At 32.1% G+C, this 17,955-nt stretch overlaps 1 protein-coding gene across 6 annotated transcripts in view; it reads right to left on the minus strand.

Moving 5' to 3' along the window:
• Nucleotides 1-17,955, minus strand: part of TRPM7 (transient receptor potential cation channel subfamily M member 7) — a 258,369-nt gene that overhangs the window by 152,653 nt on the left and 87,761 nt on the right. For all 6 annotated transcript variants that reach the window (XR_013162391.1, XR_013162392.1, XM_077127865.1 and 3 more), the window contains exons 7-13: nucleotides 16,602-16,773; nucleotides 15,204-15,378; nucleotides 14,009-14,132; nucleotides 12,911-12,983; nucleotides 10,632-10,732; nucleotides 3,491-3,625; nucleotides 419-472 (exon numbers count right to left, since the gene is read on the minus strand). Coding sequence is in view for 4 of the 6 variants with exons in the window: in XM_077127865.1 (XP_076983980.1) it covers nucleotides 419-472; nucleotides 3,491-3,625; nucleotides 10,632-10,732; nucleotides 12,911-12,983; nucleotides 14,009-14,132; nucleotides 15,204-15,378; nucleotides 16,602-16,773 (834 nt within the window). In the remaining 2 variants the exon portion in view is untranslated. The remainder of the gene's footprint in view (nucleotides 1-418; nucleotides 473-3,490; nucleotides 3,626-10,631; nucleotides 10,733-12,910; nucleotides 12,984-14,008; nucleotides 14,133-15,203; nucleotides 15,379-16,601; nucleotides 16,774-17,955) is intronic.

Raw genomic sequence — 17,955 nt, forward strand, 5'->3', positions numbered from 1 at the left:
CTTTGTAAAATAAATGTTTCAGCATTTTTAATTAACAAAATCTTTGATAAAGATCACCATCCCACTGTTGCCCTGGATATCTTTTACATAACCAGGGAACAATTCCTTCTGAATGCAGAGAAAGAACAAAGATTCTATGAATAACCTTCCCCTTACAGACCAATGAGAACTATGAAATTTATCACATTCTATTTTAGATGACCAGAAGTTCAGGAAATTTCATAAATTTCCTTTTTCTTGACTACTGATATATTATGCTTTTTTACTTCTCCTTCACCATAAATTTGGCCCTTATTATATTTCATTCTGAAAACTTATTTTACTGCTTCTGTTTTTAAGATATATTTAAATAATTTTCTGCGAACAGATGTATAAATAATTATTATTACATTTTCCAAAAACAAAAATAATCTCTTACCTGTTTGACATCTCGAACAAGATGAAATAGCATTGGATTAGTTGGACCTTGTTTCTTTAGGGATAAAAAATTAAGAGCAAGCTGTAGTATTTTTCTTCTAAAACAATGTAAACATTTTTTCTTTGAAACTTATAGAAATTTTATGAACATTCATACACAAATTATATTGCTTTTGAATTACTTAAGTTATGTTTGTAAAAAAATATATAAAAAAATAACCCTTTCATATTACCATGTTGCCTTCAATAAGTTTATTTCAGAGTATCACTAAACTCAAGCTCTGTTTTCTACCAATCATGCCAACACTGCAAGTTTCACAATTATATTTTAAATTTAAATATACATTTCTTTGATTGATAACAGAAATGTACATTCTCTTTCTTCTGAGAAAATGTTTTCATCTGTTTCAGCCACTAATTACCAAATTGACTTATTTTGGATAACAAACCTTTAACATTTATATATACTCTACTTTTCTATATTGTATTTCCCTTTATGTATTTTATTCAAATAGACTAAATACAAGTATTATTTTTACATAGTCATATTATTTGGTGACATCCTATATTTTGAGAAAATACCCAGAAATTTATCACCTCCACCACGACTGCACTTTTTTTGGGGGGTGGGGGGGGTGGGGTGAATGAATGGTCCAGGAATCAAACCTGGGTCTTCCGCAAAGAAGACAAGCATTCCACCACTGAACCACCTGTGCACCCTAAGACTACATTTTTGGCCTCAAAAATGCACTCTTTTAAATTTTTTAGGTACTGCTCTGACCCATTGAAAAATTTTACTCCAATGAATTCCATGTAGCACAAATCAAGTGACTTATTCTGATTGAAAAGAATCATCAAATGGGGTTTTCTCTCATTGGATTACTGCTAATTTTTTAATGAGATTATTACAGTAATCAATTCAAATTAACTTACTTTCCTTTCTGATCACTTCTAGTAGAAAATTCTGTTTTTCAAATCTAACTGGGTAAATCTACCACTATTTTTCTGAAAGACTTATTACTTTCCTTGATATTCTTGGCTATTAAATTCTATATATTATCTAAAGATGACTAAAAATGTTATTGCGTACCTTACTTTGCTCTGTCTTATGTATTACAATATTAGGTATCCACTTAGGGGGTAGGTTCTCTCTGTCACCATACCCCATAAATTAATTTTTTAAAACAAATGTATTTTCAAAGTTAATGTAAGTATTTAATACTTTTTAGGTATTAGGAACAGTTTCATTGTATTTCTTTAGTCATATATAATCACATAGGAATGCAATTGCAATTTCATACATTCTACTTATCTTAATCCATTAAATATAACTTCTCAGTATAAAATATAATCTAGCACGATTTTCAAAGTGTGATCCAGGGACCCCTGAAGGCCACTCAAGAACCCCTTAGGAGGTACATGAGATTTCTTTTTTTCTTAAGATATTCTCTTATGAGTGTTCGGTAGAGTTTTCCATAGGCTGCTTGATATGCTATATACAACAAGAGATTGAATTCTGAAACAGATAAAAGAATCCAGCTGTCTCCATTAAAGCCAGACATTAAAGAGATTTGCAAAAATGTAAAAAGATACGCTAACATTTTCACTAACATTTTAAAATTTTTTTTAGAAATGTTATTTATGTTAAGATGAAATGAGTTTTAAGTTGTTATTTTTTAATGAAATTAAAAAAAAATTTCTTAGATTTTTCTAATATGGTAAAGAGTAATACACAGAAATAAAAGTTCTTTGCAAAAGCAGTTTGAATCCTTCAATAATTTTCACGTATAAGAGTCCTGATACCAAAAAGTTTAAGAACCCAGCTTTATCATGTCATAAAACCTTAAAAACTTTCTAAAACTTAAACAAGAATTGATGCTGAAAGTAACATTATCTCAACAACTTTGAGCTTTACTATTAAAAATATTACTTTCCTTGCTAACTGGACTATTTTTAATTTTTATTGTTTTATAAATGCTTTACATTTCAAGGATAAACCTTACTTCAGCACAACGAACAATCCTTTTATTTTTTACATCTGTTCCTAAGAGACAGAATATAAACAAACTTCAATATAACTGTTCCAGGCACTACTACAAGAAAAAAATGGGGGATAACTAACAGCTCAAAAGAAATTTACAATCCACAGAGGAAGGTATAATTGTACCTACTTAATTATAATATTGGGTTTCATGGAGGTACTAGTATGGCATTTGAGCAAAGTTCTACAGCATGAATAACATTTCAATATGTCGGGAATAGTTGGAAGAAAAACATAACCAACACTGTGGAAATAGCAAATGGTTAAAACAAAGCTTATATTTTTAGGAAATAGAAAGTAAACCACTGTAACTGGAACACAGTGCATAAGGGAAAGCAACAAGGCCAAGTGAGAAAGGTAGCTTCAGCAAAATGTGGTAGGTTGTGAAAAACAGGCTTAGGCTTTAGATATTATTATATACACAATGGTGAGCCACAAAAAGTTTTTAAACTGTATGTGATTACAAAATATGTAATTACAAAATATGTGATTACAAAAATAATTAAAGAATTAATTTGTGGAAAATCTACAAACAAGAAACGTTTTGTGAAAGAAATAGCAACTTCTCAGGAGTCCATTAAGAAAAATAAAAAACAGAATTGAAGCTAAAAGGTCAAAACCAGGAATGTAAAAAACAAAAAAGAGAAAAGAAAATAGCAATGTATAATTTCTCCATTAGAAAAAGATATCAAAAGAAACAACAACGAGCCCAGAAATTAAGATGTTGAGCCTATAGATTAAAAAAGGGGTGAAGGTGAGAAAAGGAGACAGGGTTATTACTCTTAGAGACAGAGCAGGTTAGAAAATATAAGTCCAGCAAAAGAAATGACTCACGTTACTACAGTGGAAGGGAATGGCTCCAAAACTTGGAGAAAAATGCTTCAGATTGTCATGACCAATCCATACCATCACTCACTATAATTTTTCCATGTAAACACAGCAAGACATTAAAGGATTGGATATATTCAGATAAAAAGATACATCCCCAAGATAACAAAACTTGGTCGACAAACAAACTTAACTTAGACTTACAGTGTTGTAAAGTTCTTCCAGTCTAGGAATGGTAAGGAATTTATGCATGCTGACACCATTTTCAATAAGAAGTTTTACAAATGCAACTCTATCCATTACAAGAGCGTCTAGCATAGCTTGTTCCAAGGATCCAACCTAAAAAGAGTACCAAATTTAGTAAATATATTTTTAAATTTCTAATTGTATAAACACACCTAAATGAAACTCTTGAGGATTAATACCTATTTGTTCCTAAACTGTTTTAGATCACAATCAAAAACATGCACAACAGGGCAGGCCATGGTGGCTTGGTAGGCAAAGGTCTCGTGGTCATGCCAGAGACTCAGGTTCATTTCCTGGTGCCTGCCCATGTGAAAAAAAAAAACAACATGCAAAATAGTAAAAGATTAGAACTTCTGGCCTAAAGGGAACAGGTAGAAAATCCTCTCTACAGCAGCATTTCCCAAAGAGCATACCATAAAAAGTTTATTTCTGTAGAACAATGATTATGTGGGGGGGGAAATCAGGTAAATTTGGGGAAAAAAATACCTTACAGCAAGGGTTCCCAATGTCTAAGAAAGCTTTTTTTTTCCTTGCACAAATAATTTGAAAAAGAAGAGTGTAACTGTCATTTAATGGGTAGCATCCAAGGATACAAAAATCATGGATTAGATAGTCAACTAGACTCAGAAGGAATTGTCCCATATGTACAAATCTACAAACCACCTTGCTAAATGTTTTTTAGTGAAAATACTGTAATTCTGCTCTACATATAAACACAAAGTATTCTGTCACAATTTTGTCATGCACTGAATTTCAAAAAAATACAAATATAATATAAGCTAGGCAAGAGTGAACCTAGTTTTATTGAAACTTTACTAGAAATTAATCACCATTAAAGAAAATCTTTGACAACAACAAAACCTGCATCATTTGAGTTACTAGTCTGTATCAGTAACTTGTAGCTGTTCCTTGCAAATTTTGAGGAGTCTTTCACAGCTTTTTCAATAGACTGCAAATCAAGTTCTGTTAAAATAGTGGAAATACATAAACTATAGGGCTATTATTGACTATCATAAACAAGGGATGTTTTAATACTATCTCAAATTACTATTTCTGTATATTTTTTGGTGCCAAATAATTAAAAAATCTTTAAGATACAAATCAATACCAAAATCACTGTAGCTTTTTTCCCATGGTATTTAAATCTTATTCTGAATCTGTTTTAAGTTTAACATGAAACTGCACAACTTCTCTACACCAGTTCATATTACCATTCCTTTCTCCAATCTACCCTCTATTCACCATCATCTAACAACTGATATATTCTCCAATATCTTAAAAATAAACAGACTAATCAATCAGTTTAATTCCTCTACCCCATAAGGTTAACATCCGTTTCCAGCATAAAGAAGTTAAAATGGTCATTACCCAGATATCCCTGAAGACTGAAAGAATGATCAAATAAGAGGGAGGAAGTGTAAGTGAGAAATTAGGATTTAACAAATGATTTTAACTACTAGCCCATTACACAGATATTTCTTTTTAGTTTCTAGTGTATTAGAATAGCTAGAAGGAAATACCTGAAACTGATGAACCATAATCTAGTTGCCTTGGTCTTTGTATACTTATATAGCTTTAATTGTGACCAAGTGAATGTAAAAACCTTGTGACTGACAGTCCCTTTATCTAGTTTTGGGTAGATGAATAATAAAATAACGAAAAATAATAAAAATAAAATGATGGGAAATAACGGGTATGGTATGTTTTGGGTTTTCTTTTTCTTTTTTTTTTTTTTGGAGTAATGAAAATGTTCTAAAACTGACTGTGGGGAAGAAAGCACAATTATATGATGGTACTATGAGCCACTGATTGTATACTTCAGGTGAATTATACGGTGCGTGAAAATATCTCAACAAAATCGCACTGAAAGATTTTTAAAAAGTAACTGGACTGGCGGGCCGCGGTGGCTCAGCGGGCAAGAGTGCTTGCCTGCCGTGCCGGAGGACCCCGGTTCGATTCCCGGCCCCAGCCCATGTAAAAACAAACAAACAAACAAAATATAATAAAACAAGAAAATGTTTAAAAATGTTTCCCTTCCTTCCTTCTCTGTCTTTCCTTCCTTTCCTCCCTCTCTCTTTAAAAAAAAAAAAAAAAAAAAAAGTAACTGGACTAAATGATTGCCTAATATATGATGGGATTTCAAGATGGGAGATAAGTTCCCTGTGATATTTTCACTACTCTGTTTTATGTCATAACAAGGAAAATATTTTGGTATCACACTTTAAAAAATGTAAATGGATTAAACGTTCCACTCAAAAGGCAGAGACTGACAGAACAGATAAAAAGCAAGACTATATACTGCTTCCAAAACTCATCTTAAATTCAAAGACACATATAGGTTGAAAGTGAAAGCATGGAAAAAATATATAGTATACAAATAGTAGCCAAAAGGGAACTGTAGTAACTATTTAAAAAATCAGGATGTAACAGATTATCAACAGTCAAGTGGGACAAAGAAGGTCACTACATACTGATAAAGGGGTCAAGTAACAAAAAGACATAACAACTACAGATATATATATGCACCTAATGCAAGAGCCCCAAACATTTGAAGCAAATATTGACAGATATGCAAGGAAAAATAGACAGCTTTAGAAAAATAGTAGGTAACTTCAATATATCACTTTCAAGAATGGACATAACATTTAGACAGAAAATCAATAATGAAGACATGAACAGTATTATGTAAGCTAGCTAGTCCTTGCATTTCACCCAAAAGCAGCAGAATATACATTCTTCTCTAGTACACATAGGTTAGTCCCCAGGAGAGACAACATGGTAGGTCACAAAACAAATCTCAACAAATTTTAAATCACTGAATCATAAATAAATATTTTCCACCACAATGGAATGATGCTAGAAATCAGTTAACAGACACAGAAATGGAAAACTCACAAATCTGTGGAAATTAAATGACAAACTCTTAACCAATCAATGGGTCAAAAAAGAAATGTCCAGGGAAATTAGGAAATACTTGAGTTGAATGAAAACAAAAACACAACATACCAAACCTTATGAGATGGAGAAAAAGACAATGCTTAGAGAGAAATTTATAGCTCTAAATGAGTATATTAAAAAGAAAAAATTTCAAATCAGAAACCTAGACTCACAACTGACAGATAAAAAGAAGATGAGCAAACTATACCCAATGTAAGGAGAAGGAAGGAAATAAAAATTAGAGCAGATAGAAACAGAAAATTTCTTAATAAAGAGAATCAATAAAGCCATCAAATGTTTGCTTTTTAGAGCAATAAAATCAACAAACCTTTAGCTAGACTGACAAAGAAAAAAAGAGTACAAATAACTAAAATCAGAACTGAAAGGGCCACAATACTCCTGATCCCACAAAATTAAAAGGATTATAAATAGATACTAAAACCACTGTACACCAACAAATAAGACAACACAGATGAAAAGGACAAATACCTAGAAAAGACAAACTACCGACACCAACACAAGAAGAAATGAAAGATCTTAACAGACCAACAGGTAAACTGAATCTGTAATAAAAAACCTCCCAACAAAAAAAAAAACCAAGGACCAGATGGCTTCACAGGTCAATTTTACCAAACATTCCAAGAAGAATTAAGTCCCATTTTGCTCAAACTCTTCCAAAAAATTAAGAACAGGAAATACTCCCTAACTTATTCTATAAGGCCCTCACTCTCATACCAAAGCCAGATAAATGTACCTCAAGAAAAGAAAATTACAGTCCAATATTCCTCTTGCATACAGATGTAAAATTCTTCAACAAAATATGAGCTGGGTGGGCATGGTGGCACAGTGGTATAGTTCTTGCCTGCAATGCTAGAGACCCAGGTTCAATTCCCAGTGCCCACCCATGCAAAAAAAAAAAAAAAAAAATTACAAAAAATACGACCAAACCAAATCCAAGAGCATACCAGAAGAATTATACAGCATGCCCAAGTAGGCTTTACCCCAGGTATACAAGAGTGGTCCAACATAAGAAATTAATGTAATTCAGTACATTAAAAGAAGGAAAGAACAAAACCATACGATCATCCAAATTGACACGGAAAAGGCCAGTGACAAAATCCAGTAGTCCTTCTTGATAAAAACACTTCGAAAACTAGGACTAGAAGGTAATCTACCAACATGGTAAAGTACATATATAAAAAGCCAACTGCTAGTATCATACTGAATGGTGAAAGACTGAAAGCTTTTCCTTTAAGATCAGGGACCACACAAGGATGGCTAATGTCACCATTGTCACTCAACACTGTATGAAAAGTTCTGGTCAGAGCAATCAGGCAAGAAAAATTAAAAGCATCCAAATCGAAATGGAGAAAGTAAAAATTCTCCTATTTTCAAATGACATGATCCTATATATCGAAAATGCTGAAGAATCCACAACAAAGCTACTAGAGCCAATAAACAAAGTCAACAAAGTGGAAGGATACAAGATCAACATGCAAAAATTGGCAGTTTCTATACACACGCAATGAACAATGTGAAGCAGAAATCAAGAAAAAGATTCCATTTATAATAACAACTAAAAGAATCAAATACCTAGGAATAACTTTAACCAAGGATGCAAAAGACTTGTACGCAGAACACTACAAGACAATGTTAAAAGGAATCAAAGAAAACCTAAATGGAAAATCATTCCATATTCATGGATTGGAAGGTTAGATATTGTTAAGATGTCAATTCTATCCACAGGAATTTACAGATTCAATACAATCCTAATAAAAATTCAAACATCCTTCTTTGCCAAAAACATAAAACCAATCATCAAACTTACATAGGAAGGATAAGACACAAATTGCCAAAATCATCCTGAAATAGAAGAAAGAAACTGGGGACTCACACTTTTCAAATTCAAATTGTATGACAAAGGGACAGTAATCAAAGGAGTAACTGGCACAAGAACAAACAAGTAGACAAAGAGATCTGAATTGAGTGTTCAGAAATAAATCCTCCTATCTATGGTCAACTGATTTTTGACAAAGACACCAAGTCCACTCAATGGGGAGGTAATAGTCTCTTCAACAAATGTTGCTAGGAATATTGCATGTCCATTTGCAAAAGATGTTAGACCCATAACTTACGCCATATCCAAAAATTAACTCAAAATGGATCAAAGACCTAAATACATACTAAAACTATGAAACAGCTACAAAATAACATAGGCAAGCATTTTCAAGACCTTGGGTTAGGCTATGGTTTCTTAGACTTTAAACAGAAATCACAAACAACAACAACAAAACATAGATAAATGGAACTTCATCAAAATTAAAAACTTTTGCACATCAAAGGACTTCATCCCAAAAGTAAAAAGACAACCTACAGAATGTGAAAAAATATTTGGACACATATCCAACATGGTTTAGTATCAAGAATATGTAAAATCTACATTTTATATATTCTTAACACAAGAAAAAGGCAGACAATCCAATTAAAAATTGTTAAAAGACTAGAGTATACATTTTTCCAAAGAAGATACACAAATGGGCAAAAAACACATGAAAAGATGTTCAACATTATTTGCCATTAGGGAACTGCAAATCAAAACCAGAATGAGATACCATTCTATACCCATTAGAATAGCTACTATTCAAAAAACAGAAAATTACAAGTCTTTGGAAGGGATATGGAGAAATAAGAATACTTATTCATTGTTGGTGGGAATACAAAACAATGCAACTGCTATGGAAAACAGTTTGGTGGTTCCTAAGAAAGTTAATAGAATTATCATATGATCCAGCAATCCCACTTCTAGGTACATTCCCTGAAGAACTGAAAGCAGGTACTTGAACATTATTCACAATAGCCAAAAGCAACCTAAGTGTCCATTAATAGTTGACTGGATAAACAAAATGTGGTATATAAATAATAAATGGAGTATTACTCAGCCATAAAAATGATGTTCTGATACATGCAACAATATGGATGAACCTTGAAGACATCATGCTGACTGAAATAAGCCAGATACAAAAAAGCAAAGATCGTATGATTTCAATGATATGAAATAATTAGAATAAGTAAATTCATAGTCAGAAACTGAATATAGTTTACCAGGGGCTGGGGCGGGGCAGGGAATGAGAGTTAATGTTGAATTGGTTCAAAACTTCTGTTTGGTGATAGAAAAATTTTTGTAATGGGTGGTGGTAAAGTAGTACAATATTGTAAATGCAATTAACACCAATGAATTATATATTTGATGTGGTTAAAAGGGAGAAATTTTAGGTAATATATGTTACTAGAATAAAAACTCATAAGAGGGTGGGCCATGTTGGCTCAGCAGGCAGAGTTCTCACCTGCCATGCCAGAGACCCAGGTTCAATTCCCAGTACCTACTCATGTAAACAAACAAACAAACAAACAAAAACAAAAAACTCATACGGATGTATAAGACAAACAATGAACCATAATAGGAACTATAGAGAATAATTAATAGTGCAACTATAGTATTACTATTTCAGCAAATATACCACACAACGCAAGTATTAATAATATGGAAAACTGTATGTAGGCAGAAGATAAATGGGAACTCAGTATTTTCTGCAAGATTTTTCTCCGGACCTAAAACTTCTCTAAAAAAAAAAAAGTTCAAAAATTATGTGCCATTAGTATTTGTGAAATTTCATTTTAGTGGTAGCATAACAAATTTTTTGTCTTAAAAAGGATCTGACTGGATTTATACCCACTGCTATAGAAAAACAACTAAGGATGGCTAAATTTTAATATGAGACAAAATATTTATTAAAATAAAGCCATCTATTTTGTAAGAAGCATTTCTTCATTCATTCCATACACGCAGAACTTCTAGCTGACACTGCAGTAAAAGTGAAACTGTCTTCTGAATTCTAGTTTAGCAGGGGGGCACAAAATCAAACTGATAACATTCTGCAGAACATATCAATGAAATGGACCACAATATTACAAGGTTTTATCAAGAGGCAAATATAATTTACTAAATCTTAAATGGATCTGGTTGTTATGGAAATGTTTAGCTAAACTAATTTTATACTTTTGACAGAGTAAAATGTCAAGTTAGGTCACAATTCTAGCAAATACTCTGTATGACTTAGTTTAATTTAATTATATTTAATTATTTATAGAGATATTTACATACCAGCCACTGCTGTCCATAAACAAATACATGATTTTTGGCAATGTCAACTCTATCCCATGCCAATGTAAGGATAAGCTGGTCAAATGCGGATGCATTAGTGCCTAAACAAATAAAGAAAATAATTAAGTTCAATGAATTATTTTCCATTAAAATGTGACCATTTCCTAATTCTCTCCACTCCTCTTTAATTAACTTATACACCTGATGTCAGTCACCATTTATAAGTAGCATGCCTTAGAAAAATAAGGTTACCCCAGGGTTGAAGACTTTTAGCTTTCCTTAACAGTATATATAGATCTACCTTATATAAATAAATACCTTTTAAAGAGGAACCATAAAACCTACAACCTCCAGATGGATCCCTGGACCACATAAGCCATGAAACCCAGAGGGTCCAGCCTCTCAGAACACCAGCTAGTTCCATCTCCCTACTCCATACTAACAGCCCCTTCTAACATGGAAAAGTTAGAATGGCCATAGCCCAAATACCCCTGTAGAATGGGATGGAAAGATCAAAGGTGATGGTGGAGTTACACAGAGAAAGTAGGGTTTTACAAAAGAATATGACTGCTGAATCATTAAACTGATATTTCTTTTAGTCTCCAGTATCTTAGAGAAGCTAGAAGTAAAAACCTAGCTTGTGGGTGGAACTGTAACACATACGAAACTCTGCATGCAATCTGTTCTACAATTAATTGCTATGCTGTGCTTTGAAATGTATTGCTTTTTTGTATATATCTTATTTTTCACAAAAAAGAAAAAAAAGTTGATTTTGATGATAAAAAAATATTTATTCCTTATAGCCTTCTATATTCTAGAACAGCTAGAAGGAAAAATCTGAGATAATAGTATGGCATCTGAGATCGTTCTGTAACTAAATGCTAAAGAGTACTCTGAAAACTTGCTTTTTTCTTCCTTTGCTTTATATTTACGTTATATTATACAATTAAAAAAAGTTAAAAAAAAATAAAAATAAAGATGAAACATAAGCTATTCAACAAATCCTCTACCTGGTGGATATTCAAGTTATTTAGAATTTTTTGTTGAGTTTTTGTCCACATGTCTGATTAAAGAGTGTGATATTCTAGAAGTCAAATTGCTAGGTAAAAGGATATATACTTTAAGTTTTGACATACTGCCAAAATATATCACAGAAATGTTACACCAAATCACTCATCCACCAGGGGATTTCTCCATATGTAACTAAGGGGAAAAACAGTTTTAATTCTTGTTTTACTTTACTTTTATAATTACAACTTTGGTCAGCTTTCCACATATCCCTTTAGCATTATTATTTGTCTGCAAATATCATTCACATAAATTCTGAATCATCTTTTCTTTATTAATTTATAACAATTCCTTGTGATTCTCCCAACTTATTTAACATTCCTGTTCCTTAGTTTCCTCTTCTATTAAATGGGGGAAATAACAAGAAATATATCTCTTAGGACTGTCGAGGTAAACAATATGAACCACTTGCGCACAGTGCATGAAAGTATATGGCAAATATTAGGTGCTCTCTATTTTATTTTTTACTTTACTGCAATCCCATTTTATTGATCCGTTCCTTTATGGTTTTTTAGATTTCCTACTACTTATAATCTATTGATCCTCAGATAATATATCACCTCACATCTTATTCATAGGAGTTTAAAAACTTTTATCTATTGGCACTTTATTTTGGTCTAATATCTAGGAAATCCTCGTGAATAACAAGAACACAGTGCCCTTTCGCTCTGCTCCAGCCTGCACCACTCTAAATTTTAACTTTCAGGTATCTGAATGAGACACCATCCTAGTTTCTCTATTTTTAAAAAATATTTTTCTGTATTACTCATAACAGTTGAAGTCTTTGGCAAAATGACAGGAAAAGAGTTTAATGTATGCATTTGCATTGACCCCTTAGTCCTAGAAGATACCAATAGTTCTTACTTTTCAAATTTTCCCTACAGATAGATGGAGCAGGTTTAAGGGTCCTATCTATAATTTTTATCAACTAGTATCTTGAATATTTCCTTTTAATTTTTATTTTTCAGCTGACTAAGAATGTCATCAATTCTTAACATGATAATTAAATGGGTTGGGTGGCAAAAACCAAACAATATTCAACAAGGTAAATTCAAAAGCTCAACTTACTGACAAAGAAAGTCAAAATTTTGTCTTTAACAAAGATAAATTATTAAAAACTTCACTTCTCAAGAATTTAGCCAAATTAAAATGTCCTATTTTATATGAATAGGCTATAAATAAATATTTTACCAAAAAGTTTAAAATCTTACCTTTTAGCAGTGCAGTAAGTATTGCTACATCTATATCTTGATGTTCATCTGATCCAATGTGGAAAACAGTGATCTGTTTGAGATTATTTCATAATATCATGCCTTTACATTTTTAAAGGTCAAGTGTCAATGGAAAATAATTTCAAACTACATAGAGGATATAAGATTTGGGGTTTTTTTGGTCAGAAATAACTCTATAATAATAATTATTACAATAAATGAATAATAAGTAATCATACATAATTACCTTAGTTCTGACCAAAAAACTCAGAAAATTAGAAGACATCATATAAAAAGAAAAAAAAGAAATTAAAAAAAAAACACGTCATATTATTTACCAAATAAAAGAGCAGATACAGCCACATATTTGGTTTTATATTATATTCATTTTGTGGACTATGTCCCTTAATAGAGTGAACAACTTATAGGCAAAGACTTTTTGTTGTTACTCAAAGCAAATCCTGCTGCTCCTTTTAAAGTGAATTCCTACTCAAGTTAATACCTGTGTTCGTAACAATTTGTTTTGTTCAATCTTTTCACTAGAAGTTTTTTCAATTATTTGAAAGATAATACCATTTGAGAAGATTTCAATATTTTTCACACAGCAATCCAATACAAAATTTTCAACTCATTGCATTTCAGTATAAAGAAAAAGAAGACAGCAAATCAGTTCATGTTACTTCTGTTTATAGAGCTATTATACAAGTTTTACCTCAGAAAACTTAAGTTGTATCTACATGATTGAAACCAAGCAGTACTAATTTTTAACAGGTTTGCATACCCAGGGTAAAATAACTTGTAAAAAATTTTCCTAATACTTTATCAGAGAAGTCCTTAACAACTCTAGAGGTCTTTAATGCTGGGTATAATCTGTTAAGAACTAATTTTATAAACCTTTTCCTAAAACAGAATGTAAATACACTATCTAAATACCATATAAAAACCATAACTCTGTTTTCATGATACATCTCAGCTTAAACTATAAATCTCTACGTGGCTTAAAAGATATTTAAAATTTTAACATTCAGCTTAAAAACAAAAGCACTTCACTGAGCTCTGAATGAAATAAAAAGACTTTTATGGCTGAAATCTACTTACAAGCTCTTTTTTTTTCATGCACTCCATCAGTGTTTGAAATAAATGAACTGCTTCACTCTGGCCAAAGTTAAAGGTTTTTTTGATTGTTGAAATAATATCAGGCTCTGCTGCATCAGGAAGACTCCTAGAATAAGAGGAAACATAATTTAATTCATTGATTTCATCTTCCATTATGTATAAGATCTAATATGAAGTACAGGTAGAAAACATCTTTACATATATAATATTGATATTAAATATTTGACCCTGAATGAAATTATTTTCCACTTTATGAGATTCCCACATAAGGGTAAAAAACGGAATGGAGTGATTTTTTCTTTCAATTACTTTATAAATGTTTTCACAAGACCTGTATTTCCCTATCAGTACTCATATTTTATAAGATATTGCATCAAGTTAATTTTAAGATATTATGGTGTATAAAGGAGTATGTCCCCAAGTTGTCTTAAACATATTCACATTTTCATTCAGTGTTTTTAAAGGGTAAATCCATTTAAATGGCTCAAAAATACAACAATATAAAAAGTCATAGTGAAGTTTCCCTCCCACTCCTGTATTTCCGTTGCCAAGCTCTCCATTCCAACCCCCTTTAACAATGACTATGATAAATTTGTACATCTTTTCAGAATCTCTTTCGATACATACAAATGATTATACTCTCTCTTCTGTTTCCCCATAAATAAACAATACACTTGTTGACATCTTGCTTTTTCCAGGTACATAGTTTGGTAATCTTTCCAATTCTATACACTGATACCACCTTTACTATTCCTGTCAGCTACAAACTATTCCATTATGCAGATTCACCACAATTTATCTTTATAGTCCCCTTCTGAGAGATGTTTTATTTTGTTCCTATCTTTTACCATTACAAACATGGCAAAGAATATCTTTATACATATATTATTTTGCATGTGTACATCTGTATAATCAATTCTGAAAAGGGGAACTATTGGATCAAAAGACATGTGCTTCAGTAACTTTGACAGGTTTAGCAAAACTGTCCTTCACAAAGATTGTATTTTTTTTTCCAGTAATATATAAAACAGGCTATTTCCTCAAGCCAGATTACCAGAGCACTGTATTATACTTTAAATTTTAATTTTCATAAAACACTGAAATGAATACAATATTTAAAAAACCACAAGTCTTTTTACATAAAGCTATTAAAAATTCTTTATAATCATACACTTACCCGCTATCTTCTGTTTGTTTATGAATATATGCTAATAAATCTGCAGCTCTGCCTGTTCCTTCACATACAACCACTGGAACAGGGGGACTTTCTTGAAGGTATTCTAACACTGTGAGAATAACATTGGGTCCACCTTCAAATATAAGTGCCACCACAGGGACACCTTGGCCAATTCCTAAAGTAAGTAAATTGGGAAATTAATTTAATCTTATTCTCTACTCAATCAAAATAAGAAAGCCAAAGCATAATTTCTTTTAAGACTATGAGTTGACTTCATTTTAAACACTCAATGTGATATCAATCCAACATAAATTAAATACTAAACAAATTACTTTTTCACTGAAAGTCTTATCCTAAATGACAAAATTAGAAAAACCCATATTATAATTTAACACACACACAAGAGAATTTAATTTACTTTTCAGTGTAAAAGTAAAAATCATTTGTATATTTTTACTAATTGAGTTCTTGACAAGGAATTTTATAATACCAGTTGGTTTTTCAGCTTGATTTTGAATATTATATGGCTAACTTCTGAACTATTTCTATTCTTATTCATTTTTAAAATGTGTTTGATTCAAAATGAGTTCAAAAACAAGATACAGAAATGTAGACTCAGAATCACATTAATGGAACTGATCAACAAATATCTCAAGACTTCAAAAGAGTATCTAAAAAAATTTAGTAAAGAATACCAATTTTTATTTGTATAATAATCTGCAATGTAGTGAGACAATACAAAGTATCAGTAACTGTGGGATTATAAAACATTATTTAGCTCAGATACCATGACTCTACCATTATCTGATGTACAATTCTGTATTTGTTTCACTGTCACAGAACTCATATTCTTAATATGCTAGGATACTTCTATATGAAATGACTATATAGATGATGAACCCAAAAGATGAACCATGGCTGAAAAAGAAAACTAGTCTCAAGAACACTAACATTTAAGACACATCTGTCAAAAAGTGATTCCTACTCATTTTATAAAATTTAAGCAGGGTGGTACCTTCATTCTTACGTTATGAAGAAACAAAATGGGATTTTTTTTCTCTTTTACGTTTCAATCTTGAATCTCAAAATCATGTACTAGAATATATCATATTATTAAAAATATCTCCAAATTCCTTTGGCTCCATTGGAGTTACAATGACAACAGAGTTTTCAATGAATGTTTCTGACTTTAGCCTCAATACCTGGGTTATTAACCTATTTAGCCCCAGACCTCCTTTTTCCTAGGTTTTATTCTAAGGTCAGCCATTCTTTGTTGTTTCATTTGTTATTTTACTTTGAAGTGATAAGAACACTTCAAAGTACATTCTACCTTTCTCTAAAATATTGCTGGCAATTAATACAGCCCAGAAAATATTCAACAACTGCAAATTTCCTTACTAGCATGAATTCTTTGCTGATTAATAGTTTTCTCAAGTTCTCGTCTCAGTTTGACTTCTGCTCCATACTTTCCAACAGTGCCATCATCCACCAATATGAAATGGGAATGCAGATTATTCAAAACATTCAATTTGCTGAGGGGGTTCAATAAGGTTTGATAAGGAGCAACCACCTAAACACAGTAGCAGACACAGGAATCAGTGAGCAGGATTGAATAAAACCAACTAAATTTTTTAAATAACCTGCAAAGCAAGTAAGAGGTAAAATTCTATTTTACATAATAGAAATAAACACTATCAAAAGGCACAAGATAATAAGCAGGTGAAGATGTTAATCAGTAATGGGTCCAACTGTACAATATATTTAGTCCCACATAACAACATTTTATCTTTCATCAGCATCAGCATCACTGCAAAGAAAGGAACAATAATAAATACAAAGTGCAAAGAAACTATTACTAACTTATTAAGTGAATACCTGCAATATTTAAAGGAAACTACATAAAAGCAATTGAATTATCATATTGTTATTTTGCAGCTATACTGTGGAGTTTTTAAAATTGATATCAGAAATTTAACAAGGGCCAGGAAAAATGGTGGTATAGGGACGTGTGGAATTTAGTTAGTCCTCTCGAGTAGCTAGTAAATAGTCAAGAACTGTTTGGAACAATTGTAAGAGGACATCCATGACCGACACACATCATACACCAGTTTAGAATGGATGGAAGAGTCTATAATATGGCACAGAACTATAAGTAAAGCCCCCAAATCCCAGAGGCTGGTACCCCATCCCACTGGCAGGGCAGGCTCAGTCAGAGACATTCAGAGTGGGGAGGGAAAGAAGCGATCGCTGCTGAGAACAAGGGAGGGCAACTCAGCCATGCTTCAATTCTGGTTTTAATTAACGAATCTGAACTTCTGAATATAAGCTCCAAGCAAAGGCAAACTCAATGCAAACAGGAAAATAATTCTGAGGTCCTTGCTAGCAGAGAAGAGATGGACCGATTAAAAAAAGGAGAAAAAAAGATTTGGAGTTGGTCAATCTCGGAATACTGGAATAAGGCTGTGCACCAAACAAAAGAGCACATTGAGCCGGCTACCAACTCCAGTTTTTGAAGGCGAACCCTGGGGGCTGGGTAATGACTCTGAAGAGGGATTTCGTTTTTTCATCTTTTTAAAAACAATTCTAAGTCCCTCACTACAGAAAACCTCAGGCATTTTCAATTGTCAGCCCTAATCCAGGAAAGGGTAGAGTTAAGATGGGCCTGAGAGACGAAATAATAAATCAAGTCTAGGAGATAATTCCTTAAAGGACTTATCTTCCCCAAGAAGAGATGGGGGAGGGGCCGGCACAA

This window comes from Tamandua tetradactyla, chromosome 14 (assembly GCF_023851605.1).
Source record: "Tamandua tetradactyla isolate mTamTet1 chromosome 14, mTamTet1.pri, whole genome shotgun sequence".
NCBI classification, from domain to species: Eukaryota; Metazoa; Chordata; class Mammalia; order Pilosa; family Myrmecophagidae; genus Tamandua; species Tamandua tetradactyla.